The sequence below is a fragment of the Lissotriton vulgaris genome, chromosome 9 (genome assembly GCF_964263255.1).
Source record: "Lissotriton vulgaris chromosome 9, aLisVul1.2, whole genome shotgun sequence".
In the NCBI taxonomy this organism is placed as follows: domain Eukaryota; kingdom Metazoa; phylum Chordata; class Amphibia; order Caudata; family Salamandridae; genus Lissotriton; species Lissotriton vulgaris.
Window position 1 is genome coordinate 761,600,658 of NC_141697.1, and position 20,145 is coordinate 761,620,802.

Sequence of the window (20,145 nt, forward strand, 5' to 3'; positions counted from 1 at the left end):
TTATATCATGCCTAGAGGAGAGCATGGATCTTGCCATTGTTCAGTATCCAGGGTGTTAGGGACTAAAGAATTGCCTCAAGGATGCTTAATTCAATCCCTCCCAACTGATTGCTATTACTGGCTTCTCCTTCTTACTCTCAATGTGGAGACGTCGCGGTGAAAAGTTTGCTTGGTACTCCTACCCTCCTAACATAAGAGAATTATTTCTGCCCCTTGTATGCCACCTCCAAGGCTGTTTTTGTATGCATCTAGATTGGGTTAAAATATTGACCAGTCATTAGCACAAAAAATGAAGTTTAACTGTTCTTAACTTTGTATAGCGCTTGTATGTTTGTTTTATCCTTGCCTTTTTTGGCCGTCTTTTATTCCTTTTCGACCAACACTAGTGTGGATTTGAAAGGTCTTATTGTATACTTGTACTGTATCGCATGTGCTTTTCTGTCAATCGCTAAAATAAAGTTTTTGTTTTCTTGCTTGATGGGCAAACATGTGCTTATGTTTTGTTGCTCAAGCAAGATTAGAACCTTTTTTAATTTAGTGTTGGTAGGCACGCCTGTGTTTGTGTTACACTGTCAAGAACAGCTTTAATTAATGTATATTTGTTGACTGTTAAACTTTATTTTAACTGGTTGATCTTGCACCAGTGTTTATCATCATTCAAAGTTTCTTATATTTCAAAATTGTGTAGTTGTCATATTTTTAGTAAAGTCGCATTATTTGACTCCTTTCCAGTTTAGCATGTTATTCACTTTTAATTTGCAGAGTAATATATAATTGAGGAAATTCTAGTTTTTTTTCTAATTCTCAGTTTTACATTTTAGTCATTTTAGGTTTACATTATGTCAAGTGTAGTACCACCACCTGCATTTTTGAGAACTGCAGGAGAACCATTGAGTGGGTTATTTGGATAAATGTATTTTTAGTTTATGCAGAGGTACTCCAGGGTGAGGAGTGTACTGCTCCCTGTGAATTGTCTCTTTCTAAAATTGTTTGGGTGGTCAGGGTCCTAAAAAATTCAAAACATTAACTCTTTTAGGAAAAGCACATGATTTAGACATTTTTGCAACAGGAGGGAAGAAGCATAGAAGAATATATCGGCGTGTTAAGAAATTTAGCAACAACTTTGAGTTTGAGCATATAATGTGTGATCAGGCACTGCAGGACCAAATACTTATGCACACCAATTCCAAGAGGATTCAGGAAAGACTTTGGGTGGACGAGAATTTGATTTTGAAAGGCACTATTGAGATTGCTAAAGGTACTGAATAACATTTTTTCCAAGACATTAAAAAAAAAATTCAATTCAAATTTAGTGAGTGCTGTGAAGGATTCAGATAAAAAAAATCTGATAAAAAGTGGTCTAAAGTTTGTAGGTAAAACATTTTTTAGAATGAATTGTTACTTAAGTGGCAATTCTGTGCATGTAGGAAATTTCAAAGGGTGTCCCCCAATTAATAAAATATTTGAATTGTAACAAAAAAAGAGCACTTTAAATGTGTATCCAAAAGGGGACCGCCGGTGAATATGTTGTATGAGAAATTTAGCAACAACTTTGAGTTTGAGCATATAATGTGTGATCAGGCACTGCAGGACCAAATACTTATGCACACCAATTCCAAGAGGATTCAGGAAAGACTTTGGGTGGACGAGAATTTGATTTTGAAAGGCACTATTGAGATTGCTAAAGGTACTGAATAACATTTTTTCCAAGACATTAAAAAAAAAATTCAATTCAAATTTAGTGAGTGCTGTGAAGGATTCAGATAAAAAAAATCTGATAAAAAGTGGTCTAAAGTTTGTAGGTAAAACATTTTTTAGAATGAATTGTTACTTAAGTGGCAATTCTGTGCATGTAGGAAATTTCAAAGGGTGTCCCCCAATTAATAAAATATTTGAATTGTAACAAAAAAAGAGCACTTTAAATGTGTATCCAAAAGGGGACCGCCGGTGAATATGTTGTATGAAATGGATAAGGGTATGTTTGCTAACAGTACCAACACAGTGAGAGGAAGGAAATTCCAAGAAGGATTTTCCAAAAGGAGCAATCAAAGTGGATGGCCAGTGGGTTACTATAATTACAAACTCCTGTGGTTGGTGCCATTGTGGGAAAAGAGCTTTTAATAAATTATCGAGAGACTGTAATGCACACTCATAATATGCCACCACGAGGAAATACAGGACATAGGATTGACCTTTTATTTTTTATTTTCCGGCATGGCTGGAGAGACATGCTGATGTAAATACTTATGTAATAGATGAAGGTGTACCCATTTTGGGTTGGCCACATAAGCATGATTTAAAATCAAACTTTAAGCTACTGCTTAACCCACTTTGTATGTAGTGAAGGATTCTGATGGTGAATGTTCTGAACAATAATATATTGAAAGCCTAAGAAGACTTTTTCCAAATTTGTTTCAGGAAATCTGGGGAAGTTTACAGGGTTCAAACAGTGTATTTTAAAGCAGAAAGTGTATCATGTGTAGCATTAAGATAGGAATGTTCCTGTAACGTATTGAAGTACACATGCTCAAATAATTTTTTCATAGGTAGATAAAGCCCATAGTCACCAAAATAGGTCGCATTTGTTATTTCGCTGGAGAGCTCCGAGATCTAAGGCTTTTGAGATGTCTTGATTATTTCATTTAGGTTGATTCTTAACCACTCCCTAATATACTTGAGATGGTTTCAACCCCACAGGGGGCTCACGTTTTTTTCAACTTTAAATCTGGTTAATTCACATCATCTGGTAGAGCGAGCTTAGCAGTATTTGACATCCTTCATTACACCTAACAATATATTTTGATTCCTCTGGATTCCATTTGGATTTGGTAGCACCACTTCAGGTTTTTAACAGCTGATGAACACTTTGGAGGGTTTAATGGGATCGATTGCCTTACATGACTATATTTTTTGTTTTGGTCTAACCAGGAGGAACACAATAACAGTCTAAAGGGAGTCCTGCAAGCATTAGATATACGTGGATTAAATCTTTCAGTGCAAGTTCAGTAATCAGGATGTGGACTTTTTTAGGTCACCACATTGGAAAAAATGGTATAAATTCCAAAGATAAGTGGTTTAGTCTCTAATGGATACACTGAAATCAGAGGACCAGTTGCTTAGGTTTTTATGTCTCACAGAGTTTTGGTTTAAATTTGCTGACAACTACCCAACAAAAATTTAACAATTAAGAAAGGTTTGTAGAAAAACACTACATTTGAATAGTGGAAAGAACAGAGTCATTCTTGTGTCTTACAAAAGAAATTGTACATGCTGTTAGTTACTGCCTTTTGTAACTGGGAAACTGTGTGTAGTTAGTGTGGTTTCTAGCATTTGTGGCTTAAGAGCAATGTTGATCCAGCATAATTGCAGTAACGATTGTGTGGTTAAATATGCATCAAAGATTTTGAGAGATTCAGAACTGAATTATTCAAATAAAAAAATTCTGATATGTACTTGGGCAGCGGAACATTTCAGGATGTTTTTTTGGGAGACAAAATATACTCTGTGTACTGATTACATACAGTTAGCCAATATGTTACCTGTACATGGTGAACGTACATTAACTGCCAGATTGACTTCAAAGTTGCATGCTTTCCAATATAGTTTAGAGCAGTGGTTCCTGTGGTCTGGGGCCCCTGGGAGTCCGCAAAGCCTACCATTGGGGTCCGTGACTGCTTAAAAAATGAAATAATATTGACATATTAGTAAAGTATATATAAGTAAAGAAGCAAAATGTAAAAGTAAACATTTAACAAAATGTTCTGCAAATGTGAAGCACCTGAAGTTGGAGGCTAAAAGTTAAGTTTGTATCCTCAGATTGATTTGTGAGAGCAGTACAATTGCATCAAACAGAATGTAGTATGGACGATGAGTGGCCTCAATTGAATTTAGAAAAGCTGGAATGTTGCCATTATATATATTTTTTTATTTTACTGGTTTTCGAATTAAATTAAATATTTCAACGTTTGTTTATTTGTTTGATAAATGATTGTTTCTGCATTTTTCAGTGTATTGTTTTATGGTTCGAATCTTCAAAAATGCATAGGCTGGGGACCCCAGCAGCCAGTCTTTGTGGGGTCTCCCAATTCCAATAATGATTCAGTGGGGGTCCCTGGGTTCTGATAATGATTAAGGGCGGGTACACAGATTTCAAAAGGTTAATCACTACTGGTTTAGACTATGTATCTGACAGAACTTTCATGCCATGTGTATGTCTAGATTTCCTGTAAGTTTCGAGGAAGGGTTCCAATATCAAAAGGTGGAGCATGAGGTGGCTTATACCTATGGTGATATAGTTAAAGGGTGTGACAGATATGTGGAAGTTATGTCAGAGGATCAATGGAAGACAATGGAAGACAATGGAAGACAAATGGAAAAATATGTAATAATGTGTAAAGTAATACAATATGTTGGTAGCAAATGGCTTGATGAGTGTAATGTAGGAGGGGAGTTGCCATCTTTTTTGAAATGCTGGAAGAGGTAAGTTTGACAATTGTGTAATAAGTGAAAGGTGATGACATTGTTTTGGCAGAAGACGTACAAAATACATTTTTTAATTTGTTCCACGAAAGTCATCTTGGAATATTGATTATGAAACGTAAGGCACATGATTATTATAGGTGGCCTGAGTTAGATTCTGTGATACATGGGTAGCTTTGTTTCCTGTATGTTCACGCAGCAACAAATCTGTTTTACCCAGGCAAGAGGCATTTGGTATTGTACTTGTTGATTACTTCGCTAAATGGTCTGATATCAGAATGGTCAACACCATAATAGATGCAATTAGAATTCGAGTTCTTAGATGTTTTTGTAAGGGATTATCCTAGAGGAATTAGTGTTGGGCAATAGCCCAGAATTTGTGAGTAATACTCTACAAGTGTTATCTGAGTGTGATGTGAAGCATTAGAAAATGTAAGTATATCATCCAGATTAGAATGGCCAAGAGGTTGGAGAGAGTAGTAAAGTAATCTATTCAGTTAGTGGTTAAAAGTGGTTTGGAGTGGTGGAGAAAAGCACTTAAGGCTTCTTTGTTATCTTGTAGGATCACACCACATACGATTAATGAACTATCCCCTTTTGAGTTGTTGGAAGGAAGGGAGCCTGGTTCAAAACTAATGGCATTGTGTTCAAGAAAAAAGGAAATGATATGATTACACAGTAGATTTTAGAAGAATAAAATAAGCTGTTAATTATAAAATGAAGATGGCCAAGTATATGAATAAACTGATTGCTATGGTCATAGGAGGGAGTTAGTAATTGGTACGTTGGGTGCGATCGAAATTGCCAATAAGCGTGGATAAAGGTGTGCCCAGTTGGTCAGATCTATTAGAGTGGTTGACATTTTCAAGAATGCTGAGAGAGTGGAGGAGGCTAAGTATGGAATATAACGAGGGTGTTACTTTACAGAGGGAGTGTTGGAGGATATTTTAACGATTTTGAAACTCGAAAGCAGGATTCAGGTTTTCCCTATTTTAATGCCAATAGTGGAGAATTTTGGAATGTAACTAATCAAGGAACTTGGAATGTAACTAATCAAGATCACAGTGAAGGAAGGGATATCTGTAAGACACCCCATAACAGGCCTCGAAATATCATAAAACTGTTACTAGACCTGCAGGTCAAGGGACTTAACCAATCTACTCACCATAATTGTAATGCTCTTCACCCATAAACTGGTTTCAAATTATATGATCGTGGGCAAATATTTAAATTCACGGAGCCACCATTTTCTTCATTATCACATATGAGAGCACCTTCAAATATGCAAGTCTGCTGTACAAAAAACTCTTATTTTTGACTTAATAGACTTAAACGTGTGCTCCATATATATTACAAATCTAGCCCCATATAGGTTACGCATGACCCCTGACTTGCCTTATATATACTTCATTAACAGCAATGTCATCAGGGCAGGGGCAGAAATGTTTCTCAAATCATGTTTAAAAGCTACCACTTTTAATTAATACATATATGAAGCATGAAGTGGTAGCACACAGTCATTTGCATTTGGCAGATGTTACGTTTAAATGGCTACCGAATTTCCCACTAACATGCGGTTTTACTGCTAAAATTATATAGTGTACAAACAATGTTTGGAAATCAAGTTTCTGATAATATGTGTCATTTGCACATTAGTCTGAATTTTGTTTCACGTGTCCTTTCCCCCACCCACATCCATGACCACACTTTAGACCAAATTTGGACCCTTAATACTCCGGTTTCCGCCCCTTCCGTCCAGCCTTGCGCCTGGTCGGACCACTTTTTGATTTCTTTTTCTCTAGATCTTAGTATCTCTTCCACTATTTCATTTTCTAAAGACACTTGGGCGAGGACTTGGAACAGAGCTGACATTCCTGTCCTCTGTTCCTCCCTCTCAGCTTCTGACCCTGACCTGGCTGATCTTACGCCATCCAGGCAGCTGGATGCTTTGAACAGCTGGCTCTTGAGGGCTTCCGATCAAGCTGCTCCTCTGAAGCGTGTTACAGTCAAACGCGCCCATGATGCGAACAAATGGTTCTCTCCCGCCCTGAAGGTAAAAAAACTGGAGGCGCGTCAAGCTGAGAGAGCCTGGAGGCGTGCCTACTGTCCCTTCTTGAAATCCCGTTATACCTCCATCCTCAAAGAATATAAAAAGGATATCCTCCTTGCTAAAACAGCCTACTTCTCAGGGAGAGTTCTTCTTGCAGAGAACCAGTCTAGGGAAATATTTGCTATAGTCCGGGAACTCTCCTCGTCTGATAGAGCCTCTTCCAAAATCCCTCCTTCCCAGCTGTTGTGCAACTCTCAACGATTTTTTCGTCCAGAAGGTTGCCCTTATTAAGGCCAAGATTCCGCCCCCTTCCCCTACTTATTGTGATCCCCAGCCTCCCCCCTACCTCCAGTTTGACTCATCTACCCCCCTTGACTAGAGAAACCTTTCTTTCCCTACTGACCCGTGTGAAATCTGGATCCCCTGTGGATATTGCCCCGGCGCACATTCTTTGCAAGCTCTTTACTAGCTGCTATCTCCCCCCCCCCCCTCACTTTCCTTAACGACTCTCTTGAACAGGGGATTGTTCCAGCCCTTCATAAAACTGCCATTGTGATCCCCCTTCTAAAAAAACCGGGGGCTGATCCGGCCTCCCCCTCTAATTATCGTCCCATCTCCCTCCTCCCCTTTTTGGCTAAGGCCCTGGAGGCCCATGTCACCCGGGTCCTAGGTGCCTTTGTGGAGGAGAGTGGGGGATTTGCTTCCCGGCAGGCCAGCTTTCGCCCCCGGCATTCCACCGAGAAGGTGGTTATTTCGGTGATGGACGACCTCAGAGAGGGGCTAGACATCAACACTCCTCAGACCCTCGTCCTCTTAGACCTCTCCGCCGCCTTTGACACGGTTGACAATTCCATCCTTCTCACCCGTGTCAAGGCGGCGGGTATCGAGGGCCCAGCTCTGGCCTGGATCAGCTCCTTTCTAAGTGATCACTCTCAGGCCGTCCATCTTGCTGAATTCACTGCCTCTCCTCATTTGGTCCGGTGTGGTGTTCCCCAGGGTTCTTCTCTCTCTCCTCTATTATTCAATCTTTACATTTTTCCACTTATTTTTGCACTTCAGCAAATGGAGGTCACCGTGTATAACTATGCCGATGACCTCCAACTCCTTTTTAATTTGTCACACTCCCCAACCAGTATACTTAATTTTCAGTCTGTCATGGTGTTCATCAGTGATTGGATGAATGGCAACCATTTGAAATTAAATCCGGACAAGACTGAACTTGTTGTCACTGGTAGCACTCCCAGTCCCTGGTCCCCCAACTTTTGGCCTCCCTCCCTGGGCACTTCCCCCACACCCTCTCCTTCTGTAAAAACCTTAGGGATTTCACTTAATAAACATCTTACTCCTCATTCTCAGATTAGTTCTGTCGTTTATTCTTGTTTCTTTGCTCTCTGCACTATACGGAAAATCTCTCGGTTTTTTTCTGTCCCTGCCCTTAAATTAATTTTGATGGCGATGGTCCTGTCCCGGCTGGACTACGGGAACATTGTATACAACGGCGCTCCTGCTTATGCCTTTCGTCGCCTTCAGCTAGTACAAAATCAGGCCGCTCGCCTGATTTATGGCCTGCCCAGATTCCATCACACCACCCCCCTTCTCCAATCCCTACATTGGCTGCCTATCAAGGAACGGGCTCTCTTTAAATTGGGCTGTACCACATTTCAGGCCTTGGCGGGAATTGCCCCTGATTTTATCTCCTCCGCCATTAGTACTTACTGCCCCAATAGAGAACTTTGCTTTAAATTTTTTCTTTCTGTCCCCCGGTTCAAGAAAAAGAAATCTGTGGGCCTGAAATTTAGCGTCCTTGCACCCACCTTCTGGAACTCTCTTCCCTTCCATATTAGATCTATTTCTTCCTATCTCGAATTCCGCAGGGACCTTAAGACTTTCTTATTTTCTCATGCCTTCCCACCCCAGTAACTCTGTCACCCCAGCCATGGGTTAAGTATCCTACAAGCGCCAAGAAACCGCGTGGTATATGTGCGCTATACAAATTTCTGTAAATTCAAATTCAAATACATCACCAAGTGAAGTGTTCTGAATTGTTTGGGTCCTATTTACATCTTTGTTTGCATCACACTTCTTAATTACAATAAAAATGTGCTTTCAGAATTCACGATATATTTTGAAATATGTGTACTATTCACTTTCAGGCTTTTTAAATATGTGTTCGAAAAAAACCTGACATCTTGAGACAGTTCACTTGACAAAAGTCACTGACTGGAGTAAGAGAAATAAAAAATATACTTCATTTTTCAACAAATGTGTCAAGATAAAAACAAGATTTAATGGCATCTTTATTGCTCATTCACTTTCTGAATGAACAGAACACCTGCTCCTTTCCAGCTAAAGTTGACTCACCAGAACGGATTAGTAGGTTCTAAAAAGAGCTCGACCTAATAAAATCTGGCTTGCCATTTTGTGTGGGTGAGTATATTTTTTGAGGCCTGAATCATAAGATACCTCATAACATTGTCCGATTGTATCATTGGTGGAGGAGTTGAAGCTGTAAGTAAGCCTTGGAGAAAAGCGTAATAGAACGGTTCCTGTTAAATTGAATGATTATGTGCTACATTAGTTTTCTTTTGTTTGTGGGTATATTTCCTTTAAAGGATTTAGCATGAGGGTTGTTCCTCGATTGTGTTTTTCTTTTATATTCTGTTCAGGAAGGTAGATCGTGGTATTGTGCTGTTTCTGTGCCTGCCTGCAGCAGAGAGTTATAAAAGTGAAGTTGGATAAATGTTGCACTGTGTGTGGGATGTGAGTGCAGGCATGCACATGGAGGTATAGAATGTGAGGAGTGCCGGAGTAATGGGCGATAGGAAGACCTTTGGGAAGAACGATGCCAGATAGTTATGCTGTACGTATGTATTCGTGTTACTTGTACATAGAAAGGATAACAAATATACCAGTATGACATACTGCGTGCACTGCATTGTTCAGCGCTTCCAGAAAAAACCTACGGAACCCAGAAATTCCTGAAAACCAGCCGCTCAGGGTGGATGGACCTGCTTCGATCCCATAATGTTTTCTTACCCACAGTGCTTTGTGGACCTCAAATGTTGTATAAAATCGCTAATTTCTCACATTTTGCGACCTAAAGTTGTGGAAACTGTTGTGATCTACAAAGATTCTGTCACCCAGCGCTCCCACACTTCTCCCGATGAAAGTGCTACCCTACTTGTGTTGACATATTTTATTGGTGGGAAGCAACCATCTCTCTTTAAAATATTATTTCCCCCAATATTCATACAATAACAAACTCTATTTTGTCAGTTCAGTGTGGTTCGTTTTTTAATTTGAATATTTATGAAGGAATATTTATAAATTCTTGATTTGTATTTTTAGGTAGAGATAGCCAAGTCCAGTTGATTAGCTGCGGGGCTGACAAAAGTATCTATTTCCGCAATTCTGAACAGGTAAGATGCGTCTTTTTTACAGTTTAATTCATTGTTTGTTTTATTCTCAGATAAAAAAAAATGTCGTATACACCCTTAAAACCACAGAAATCCCTAAATATATCTTTAGAAAACCCAACTAAGGTAGTGATGCCTGGACAAACTATTAAGGCAAACATAATTATTAACATTATGGTAAAATTCTAATCTTTAGTGCTAAAACCTTTGTTTATCACCTGTTTTCCTTTCTTTGAGTAAACAGTTTATCTGGTTTGAGATCTTGCATGCACCTTACTTACTAGGACTTGAATACATCCTATCAACAGCCATGTAAGTTAAGTGAGTCTCTGCTCATCGTCCACTGATAACTATCTGTCGTTCCTCCTGGCTATTCTTCTTTTCTCAGCTGTGCAAATAGGAATGGTTATCAAATTAATAAATTCTGAAACTGCCCTTATTTGGCGCCGCGTTGGCTCAAATCAAGAAAATTAAATCACACAATGTTGTAGAAAATCTGTCGGAAACAACACCACTCCGACATAAACAATACAATATAACTTGTAATATATGGGATAAATTAGATCCAATTTACCATTAAAGGATATTGCAAGTCACCCAGAAGTACTGTGACCATATAGAGGAATGAGGCCATAGTACCTTTATAAGGTCATGGAACTCTGAACCATGCATAACATACGTAATACTTTCAGAAGTGTTCAAAAGAATAAAGTTATGTAGTTTTATTACTAATTAATAATCAAATCAGTATATATGCATATCAGAAGAATATTGAAGATGTAGAATGACAGCTGACAAGCTGAAATATTGCAACAGGTTCTGTCTCATAATAAGATATGAAATAATCACAGCCTCCGTAATGCGAAAACTGAAAAAAAGGTGTTCCTTAAAGAAACTCTGATTCTCTCTCCTGAACATTAATAAGTTCTAAAGTCATATTATCAAGGCTCCAATAATACGGATCGTTCGTAGAATAGGGACTCAAGGAAATTCGGAAATGCAAGAAGGTGTCAGCATATAAAGACTACAGTAGCAGTCTTCCACAATTGGACTTAGTGTTTAGCATGAAGCTTCACACTTGCAAGAATAAAGGAAGCTGAGAGGCCTGTACCCCTAAAAGTCTAAGAGAATCTGCCTTAACTTAAAACTGTGAGCACTAATTAAAGACATGTCAAAGGTCAAAGACATGCAGCATGAAAGATGGCCGCCTGATAGGAGCTCCGGTCCGGAGCTCCTAGTGCTGGGGATCCCTTTCATGGAATTATCCCTGATAGCACGCACCACCGTCGGCGAGAAAAACGAGCAACCGGACCGTAACAAGTAACTGGATTGATCTAAAGTAACTGGTTTAAGAGTAATGGAATATCGCCGTAAAACACGGACCTGCAGCAGTGACGACTGGGACCCCTGCAGCCTCGACGAAACGCAGGACGGCTGGAATTGAGCCGAGTTGAGTATCTGACTCGCCTGAAGTGCACCGCCTGTACCCGACCCGACTGAAGATCACCTTCGCCTGTACCCGACCAGCCTGAAGATATCCACGCTTGCACCGGTACTGAGACCGGAACGATGATGAGGACGCCTAGGAGGCTCCGGACAGACGACTGCATCCCAGTGCCCCCTTGAGTGTGGAGGTGCCCTGCTTGCCTGCAATCACCGCCGGCAAGTGATCAGTGTCACTGAAGCCGCCGGGGCGGGTAACAAGCGGACGGGAGTGGGTGTTTACAGACCCGGAGCGGGTGGATCAACGAGATCGGTGCACTCGGAACCCAGAACGGCTGTGCCCCCTGTTTGTGTGCGTTGGGCAGCGTTTTCCGACGGGTTGCTGTGGAGACTGTGGAGCAACGAGAAGGGAGCAATGGGCAATTAAACGGCTCCGGGGTGCCCTGTCTGCGGCAGCGTTCCGACGAGAGGCTTCCCCCCCCCTCCACCCCCCCTCCCCTCCCCTCCCATTGGATCAACGAGCGCGGGTTAACGGGCATCTAAGCGGCTCCGGTGTGCCCTGTCTGCAGTTCCCTCATTTACCCCTTCTGTGTAAAGCACTCTGATATCTATCCGCGCTATATAAAACTTTAAAAATAAATAAAATAAAAATAAATTAAGACCAGTAAAACTTAAACAACAATCATGTCTCTTCCCACACCACTAGAAACCAATCAATTCTCTTCCTGCGCTATGCATTTGCAACATTACCAGTCTTTCTCATCCCACAGAACTTGGACAGTTACTGCAACCTTGAACATCCCTCCGTTCCTGATACGGGATGAATAGGAGGCTTTATCTGCTCATTAGGTCTTTATGCTTCTTGCCAATATGTCTCTTGTCAAACCTTACTATTAAGAAACTAGCACAGACAACAATCCTCCTTTTCTCAAGCTGATGAAACCTTGAGAATGCACCTGCAAAGGAAAAGAACAAACTGACAGAGCAAAATAGATTGCAGTTAAGGCCTTTAGTCAGGATAGCTTTAACTAAACATTTAAACATGCACGCCCAAAATATGTTTATACGTGTGCACCTGTAACTCAAAAATAAATGCAATAAGTGAGTAGAAGCATACATGATTATGGTATGTTAATATAATTTATACTGTGCATGGATCACCCTAGAAGGGGTATCTCAGTGCCTCAGTGAACAATAGATTAGTAGCCTTATTATCTGAAAAGCTCTGTTTTGAAAAGCTTTCTGAAAAGGGGTTGGTCCGTACACTTCCGTAGATAGGAGGGTAGCTGATTAAAATAGAAAGGGGCCCGAAAAGAGAAGGCTTTCCACCCGGAATGTGTTTTTCTAATCCGAGGCATAGTGAGAAGAGATTTCACCATAGAAGGCAAAGTTCTGTTCGGCTGGTATAGAATACGTTCTCTGTCGGGTATCTAAGTCTCTTGTTGTTCAGTGATTTGTGCGCTAAGCAACAGATCTTGAAGGTAATTATTTTGCAAATAGGAAGCCAGTGGATTGAGCGTAAGAGGAGGAGTGCAGTTCTGGCCAGCATATTCTGAAAACTGCAGGCCGCTGTGTTTTGATCAACATGGTTTGTAAGGTCTCACTAGTGGCGGCTAAAAACATCACAATAGAACAGGCGGCTGATAACTAGTGCCTGTACTAGGGTTTTACACATCCAAAGTGGGAGTAGAGGAAAGATTCAGTGCAGCAGACCCATCGTATGAAAGCAGGTACCAATGGTAGCCACTACCTGATCTTTCATAGTGAAAGTCCGCTCTAGGCGAATGCCCTCCTTTTTAACTGATGACTTGGGGGAAGGTGCTGCACCCAAGTCAAATGGCCACCAATCCGGGGACCAGAGCATTTAGGCTTTATCAATGAGCACAATCTCTGTCTTGCTAGCGTTTAGCTGGAGAAAGTTCTCAGTTATCCATGCCGACATGGCTTTCATACCCTCAGAAGTGTGCTTTGGTAGTATGTCTATCCTCATTACAGGAGATGAGGAGTGGAGTAAAAATCTATAAGCTCTGATAGTTTTGGCAAGGGGGCCATATAGACATTAAACAATGTGGGTCTCAGACAAGAGCCATGGGGCAACCTCTTGTTGATCTCTATAGTGCAGGATCTGAAAGGGCCTTGATTGATGGTTTGGGTTCGATGAGTTAGAAAACTCAAGAACAATTGTAAGCTACGCCCTGAATACCTCTCTCTTCTAATCTTTGGAGCAGTCTACAATTGGACACTGTGAAAAGTAATTTTCAGAACATATGAAAAAGTGACTTAAGGTATAGATGCAAATGTGAATACAAAATACATGTCTTCATATTAAACTGAACATTAGTGCATGTTTACAGAACTCTAGTTTCTGCAGTGAATGCATTTCATTACTGCGTGTAAATGTTCACTCACCCGTAAATATAGTGTCACATGTAGGTATATGCGGGCATTTGTGTGAAGTGTAGGGGTGGAGTCTAAATTGCGCTGCTCCAGTGCTAAAGTTAGCTGGCTTATTTAGCATAGATATGTCGGCTTTATCCATAACTGGATGTCTAACAGCACTTTGAAGCTGCAAGTGTGATTATAAGCTCTCTTTTTTTTAAATTCTTTTTTATTGATTTTCTCATCCTAAACCAAAGGTTACATCTTAACCAAACATACGGACCATTACATTACTGCATTCTTCATCCATGTGCATATAATACATAAAAAAAAAATACATTCTGTTTTTCAAATATGGTTTTGGGGAAGAAGTACAGTATTATACATTCATGTTTGCAAAGTTACCTCAGTATCACGTACATAGTCTGTGAAGTATTTCCAGTAATTCTTGGGGCGAGATCTGGCCGGTAGTTCTTCCTCATACGTTAATAACATATCTCTGCAGTAGGTCATATCTGTCATCCATTGTTTAACACTCGGGGCAATCGCCCCACACCAGCATTTGAATACCTGCCTCTTAGCTAATAAAAGCGCTATTACACAAAATTTACGTTTTATAGCTCTCACAGTATGCATAATTCCCAATAGGCAGGTGCGTACATTGCAGACAACATCTGTTCCCACCATTACTGCGATCAAGGATGCAACTTTCTCCCTTCTTTGACCATCACCTCTCCCCCGTGTTTGTGGTAGAACGTGCGCACAGAGCGCTGGGCCCGAAACCACCGGTGGGTGGCATGCCTAGACCAATACTAGCCAAACTTCTAAATTATCACGACAGAAACCTGGTGCTGCGACTGGCAAGGGGAAAAGGACGAATTACGCATAAAGGGAATACCATCTCCTTCTATCCTGACTTTACACCGAAGGTGCAAGCAGCACGACGAGAATTTCTCCCAGCTAAGCGGCTCCTGTTACAAGCCGAGATACCATACTCGCTTTTATATTCTGCTAAACTTAAGGTCTCTCGCGATGGCACAACCCATTTTTTTGTTGATGCCAAGTCAGCTCGCAAGTTTGCCAAGCATGTTTGCGGCTCAAATGCGAAAGCGGCAGGGATTGACAAAAATAGAGACAATGACCATTTAAGTGACAATGATTAAAACTAGGATCTGCAATGTCTAGGTCCTTAAGCAACTCGTACTTGCGTCCCGCATGGGCGATACTTGAGGCCTTAATGTGAGCGTTTACATATTGTATTTTTTCATGCCCCTGTGTTAGCGTGTCCTCTGTGCTGTTGTTTACATTCTGATACAATGTTGTAACGCACATGTAATTATCGCTAAGGCCCTGCTGAAGCGTATGAATATTTCCTCAGCCACCCTGTGTAAGCGGGGGTGTTTGCGTGTGCTGCCGCGCCTCCGAGGGGTGGTTCCCAATGTTATGTTTCATCCACTCTTGCAGTGACTTTGGGGGGGATTTGACACAACCTGATTGGGGGGTTGGAGCGGGTGGGGGAGGATGGGGTGGTATGGGTGTATATAGATTGTTGGTTGTCAGGTCTCTTGCATTTCCTACAACCACACAGGCACACCACATATGCTAGGGTGGCGGGCACGCTCACTAGCTCTCGGGCACTTAGATAGGAACAAATAATAATCAGTTTAAAATCCTCACCTGGAATGTACGGGGCCTAAAGGATGGTCGAAAGGCCAGACTAGTGCGCACATACTTGGCGTGACATAGCATAGATATGTTTTTTACAAGAAACCCACCTGAATTCCAAACCTTCGCCACGCCTGAAACACAGTAGATGGGCAGATGTGCACTCTGCGATTTATTCTAATTATGCACGTGTGGTGGCTATACTTATTCGCAGGGGGCTGGACTGGAGGGAAGGTGAGGTTAAGATAGATCCAGAGGGACGATATATAATACTCCAGGGACACCTGGGTGGCAAATCCATGGTATTGGTAGCCCATATATGGACCGAACGCGGACTCCCCGGACTTTTTCAGGGAGGTCTGGGCAATAATAACGGCTATGAATTGCAACACCATAGTTTGGGGTGGTGACTTAATGCAGTGCTTAATGACACGCTGGATAGAAGAGGAGCGTCTTGACCGCTACACCCTGCTGCCAGTCAGGCCCTTCATGATCTCCTAGACAAGGGAAATCTGATTGATATCTGGAGGCTTAGACATTTAGACACACAGGAATGGACATGTATTGCCAGCCATCATGCCGCCTGGTCAAGGTTGGATTTTTGGCTTGTGTCTTCGGATGTAGCCGCCTGGACGGTGGAAATACGCCATCTTGCCCGTTCCTTGTCGGATCATGCTCTCTGCCTGCTGACGCTGGACCTCCCTGACCTGCCGCCCAGGGCATTTAGCTGGCGACTCCCGCAACATGCCCTGTTAGATGATGCGTTCAGAGAGGAAATCAGTACTGACATAATAGACTACTTTGATCTAAATACTGGCTCGGTGTCCACGGTTGCAACAATGTGGGACGCCTTCAAGGTGGTAATAAGGGGGAAGTGCATAGCGCGGCATGGTGGGGTCCTGAAGGCCATTAGAGGTACCATAGCAGGACTAGAGACGCAAATCGGAGAGCTCGAGCAGCGCTTCTGTGCTGAGGCAAGCCCGAAAGTGGCGAAGGAACTGAAAGCGAAGCTGCTAGACTACGCGGAAGAGGCCCAGAGGGAACTTAAATTCTTAGGGAAATATGCTGAAGTCCGACGGTAAGGCGAAGGTGATAGGCCGGGCCGAACGTTGGCTGACATGATACGTAGGACTCAATCCACGCTTTACATCCACACGATTCAGGCGAACACTGTGAACACAGTGACGGGGCCAGCGGTATTTCTGGGTGAATTCCGGAACTACTATGCTGAGTTGCACACGGCCACTCAATCAGACTGTTCAGAGAATCTGCAAGAGTTTCTTGACTCAATTGCATTAGTGTGATTCAATGACGCACACCGGATGTACATGGACCAGTCTATGACGGCGGAAGATATCAAGTTGGTCATAAAAAGCCTGCCGCTTAACAAAGCCCCAGGACCTGATGGCCTTACCTCTGCTTTCTATAAGGCCTAGGCGGAAGAACTTGCCCCGCGACTTCACGCGGTCTATGAAGAAGCGCTGGAGGCAGAGATCCTGCCGGCTTCTATGTGGGAGGCCCTCATTATGACGCTATTAAAACCGGACAAGGATGGGTCAGAGTTGGATTCATATCGACCGTTGTCCCTCATAAATGTAGACGTAAAAATCTACGCAAAACTGCTGGCGGACCGACTCCAACCTCTCCTCCAGATAGTGGCTCTGCCGGACCAGTCGGGGTTTATACCTGGGGGATCCACAGCTCACAATCTCAGGGCGTTTTTTTCAGTCCTGCATTACTTACATCCCAAAGTCCACGCTGCGGCCCTATTTTTGGATGCCACAAAGGCGTTCGACTCACTCGAATGGCCATATCTTTTTCGAATTCTGGTACATATGGGGTTCAGCCCACTTTTCATAAGGAGGTTCAGGCTGCTGTATACAGAGCCTCTGGCCAGGATTAGGGTCAATGGCTTGATATCGGAAACATTTTCGGTCCCTCGTGGCACCAGACAAGGGTGCCCATTATCACCGCTACTGTTCACCATCGCCATGAAGCCCTTGGCGGCTCCTATTCGCCAGCACCATACGGCCAGGGGAATAGGCTTCAGCTCGCGCAGTCTGTTGATTTCCATGTATGCTGATGACGTCACCCTATATATTCAGAACCCCTCGGTCAATCTAGACCCTGTGCTGCGCAAATTTATTACATTTGGTGGACTATCGGGGATATCAATTAACTGGAAGAAGTCAGTCATATTCCCACTCACGGATGGAACCCCAGTAGTCTCATCTGAATACCCACTGCGGTGGGAAGCGGGAGAGGTCAAGTATTTGGGCATCTGGGTGTGTCGAAACTTACAAGACATTTGGACTATGACTGGCTTGAAGGCAAAGTGGCGATATGGTCTAAGCTGCCTCTGTCGATCGCCGGAAAGGTGGAACTGTCGAAAATGGTGGTACTCCCAAAGTTTCTGTATCTCTTTCAAAACGTACCAATCCCATTATCCCAAAACTTTTTTAAATCTCTTAGATCTCACCTGATCTCCCTGATCTGGGCCGCGGGCCAGGCAAGAGTATCCTGGGATCTACTCACTTTGCCGCTGCGACACGGTGGGCTGGGAGCCCCGGATATGCAGCTATATGCACTATGTGCACTAGCCCAATTCCTACATTTCTGGATGTACCACACACCATATCAACCACACGTTGCAGTGGAAATGGATGCAGTGGCGCCGATGCCTTTGGCGGTAGCGCTCTATAAAAAATCACCACGCCCTGATGCAGATGTTGACACTGCAGATACCTTACGGTGGGCCTGGAGAGCCCTCCTGAAAAGAGCTCATCTCCCGTTGCTGTTTGCTTCAGGGGTCCCCCTACGTGACAATCCGCTACTGGTATGCTTGGAAGAAAGCGGAGGGGTAGTCGAGCTCGATGGCGCGCAGCTACGCACTTTCGCGGATTTATAGCCGGATGGGAGCTTTCGGCCCCCCAAATGGAGTGGATGGCGAGGAGGTGCCCTTTAGGGAAAAATGTGCATACCACAAACTTAAAACTGCATTCAGAACTTGTGGGATGGATTTCCGGAGGCCCCTCCTACATTTCAGGCCCTACAAAACATCCTTGCTAAGGTATCCCCACGCAAATTGGTAACTAGACTGTACACGACTATGCAGGAACAGGCTCCGATTTTCCAACCTCAGTCTATGAGGATCTGGAATGTAGAATTAGATCCCCCACTAGATGAGGAACAATGGGACTTTTGCTGTAGGCAGCTCCTCGACCTATCCCCTAACTACAAGCTGCACCTCATTCATTTTAAATTCTTCCACAGGCATTATAGAACCCCTATTAGTTTACACCGCATGCATCTAAGGGAGGATGAGAAGTGCTGTAGATGTGGGTTTGAACCTGCCTCATTCTTACATATGGCCTGGGACTGCCCGGAACTCAGTCTTCTGGGGTGATATTGCTGAGGCGGTTAATAAAAAAATAGATAGGACTGACACCGTAACTCCGCATATGGGCCTATTAGGCCTTGTCAAGGACACTGTGCCTCAGAAGCGCAAACTGCCTGCCCTCCTGTTGCTGTATGCCCGGCGGCAAATTGCTATACGATGGGGGAGACGTAGGGTACCCACATTCAAAGCGTGGCTGGCAGATGTAAGTTACGGGCACACACAACTGGGGCTGTTCTGGGAGTTAATGCCTGCGGCTTCTAGGCCAAGGGATATCTGGGAGCCTTTTTTACAATGGACTAGAGCCCGGGCACATTCCCCCCACTCGGACGACCTAGAGGAAGTTCCTTAGGAATGTGGTAAGACTGAGAGAACTGTTAGCGCAGGAATCATTCTCTGTTTTGTATATTTGAGCGATCATGCTGTGTTGTTGCAATCTGTATTTTGTGCACTGGAAAAACAAATGCTCCCAAGTTCCTGGATGGATACATATCTGGATAGGTAACACGAAACAAGGAGATATATTCATTTACCTATGTTCCGATCCACCCACAGCTCTTATGGACTTTACGATGTGTGGAGGTACGTTTGCCGGACATTTAAGGCGGTCAATTCCGTTGTTGCCATAATATACTGACCTGACTAGTTGTATGTTGTTAGGTTTTGTTTCTCGATACTTGCACATGCTTTATCTACCATGCAAATACTATTCCGAACTGGAAGATGCTAAGTGTCTTTTTGTTTTGAAAATGCCAATAAAAACAATTAAAAAAAATAAATAATTGTAACTTTCTCCCAGTATTCTCGTATCGGTGGACAGTTCCACGCAAGGTGAATAAAGTCAGCCCCATCCAACCCACACCTCTTACATTTTGCCTCCGATCTCAGACCATATCTACACAGTTTTGCTGGAGTGTGGTATGCTTGGTGCACATATTTGAAGTGCAAAATCCTCAGATTACCATTAGGCGTAAGCATCTTAACTAGCGTACACGTGGTAGTCCATTCCTCCTTTGTAGGGGGAACTCCAGCACTTCAGTCCATCTCGCCATAGCCTTGTTGGCAGGGTATAGGATTTTGTTTTTTGCTGTTGTGTATAAGAGGGTAACTAGATGCTTGGTATTTGTAGAAGTCAGCATTAGTTGGAGGGTAATTAAAGTTGGTGGTTCCTCCAGATAACTGGGCCTGCAGTCGTGCTAACCACACTTGTCAGCTACCTTCCCATCAATGACTTAAACAAATGTTTGCTTCGTGCTTTCACCATCCGTTTAATTTCCAACAATGAACATGATACTAATCATAGTCACTTACCCTCC

General features: G+C 42.7%; 1 protein-coding gene across 1 annotated transcript in view; it reads left to right on the forward strand.

The window, feature by feature from the left end:
• Positions 1–20,145, forward strand: part of LOC147692216 (WD repeat-containing protein 62-like) — an 846,473-nt gene that overhangs the window by 186,930 nt on the left and 639,398 nt on the right. Inside the window, exon 14 of the mRNA XM_086938490.1 lies at positions 9,878–9,948. Coding sequence (XP_086794616.1) covers positions 9,878–9,948 — 71 coding nt within the window. The remainder of the gene's footprint in view (positions 1–9,877; positions 9,949–20,145) is intronic.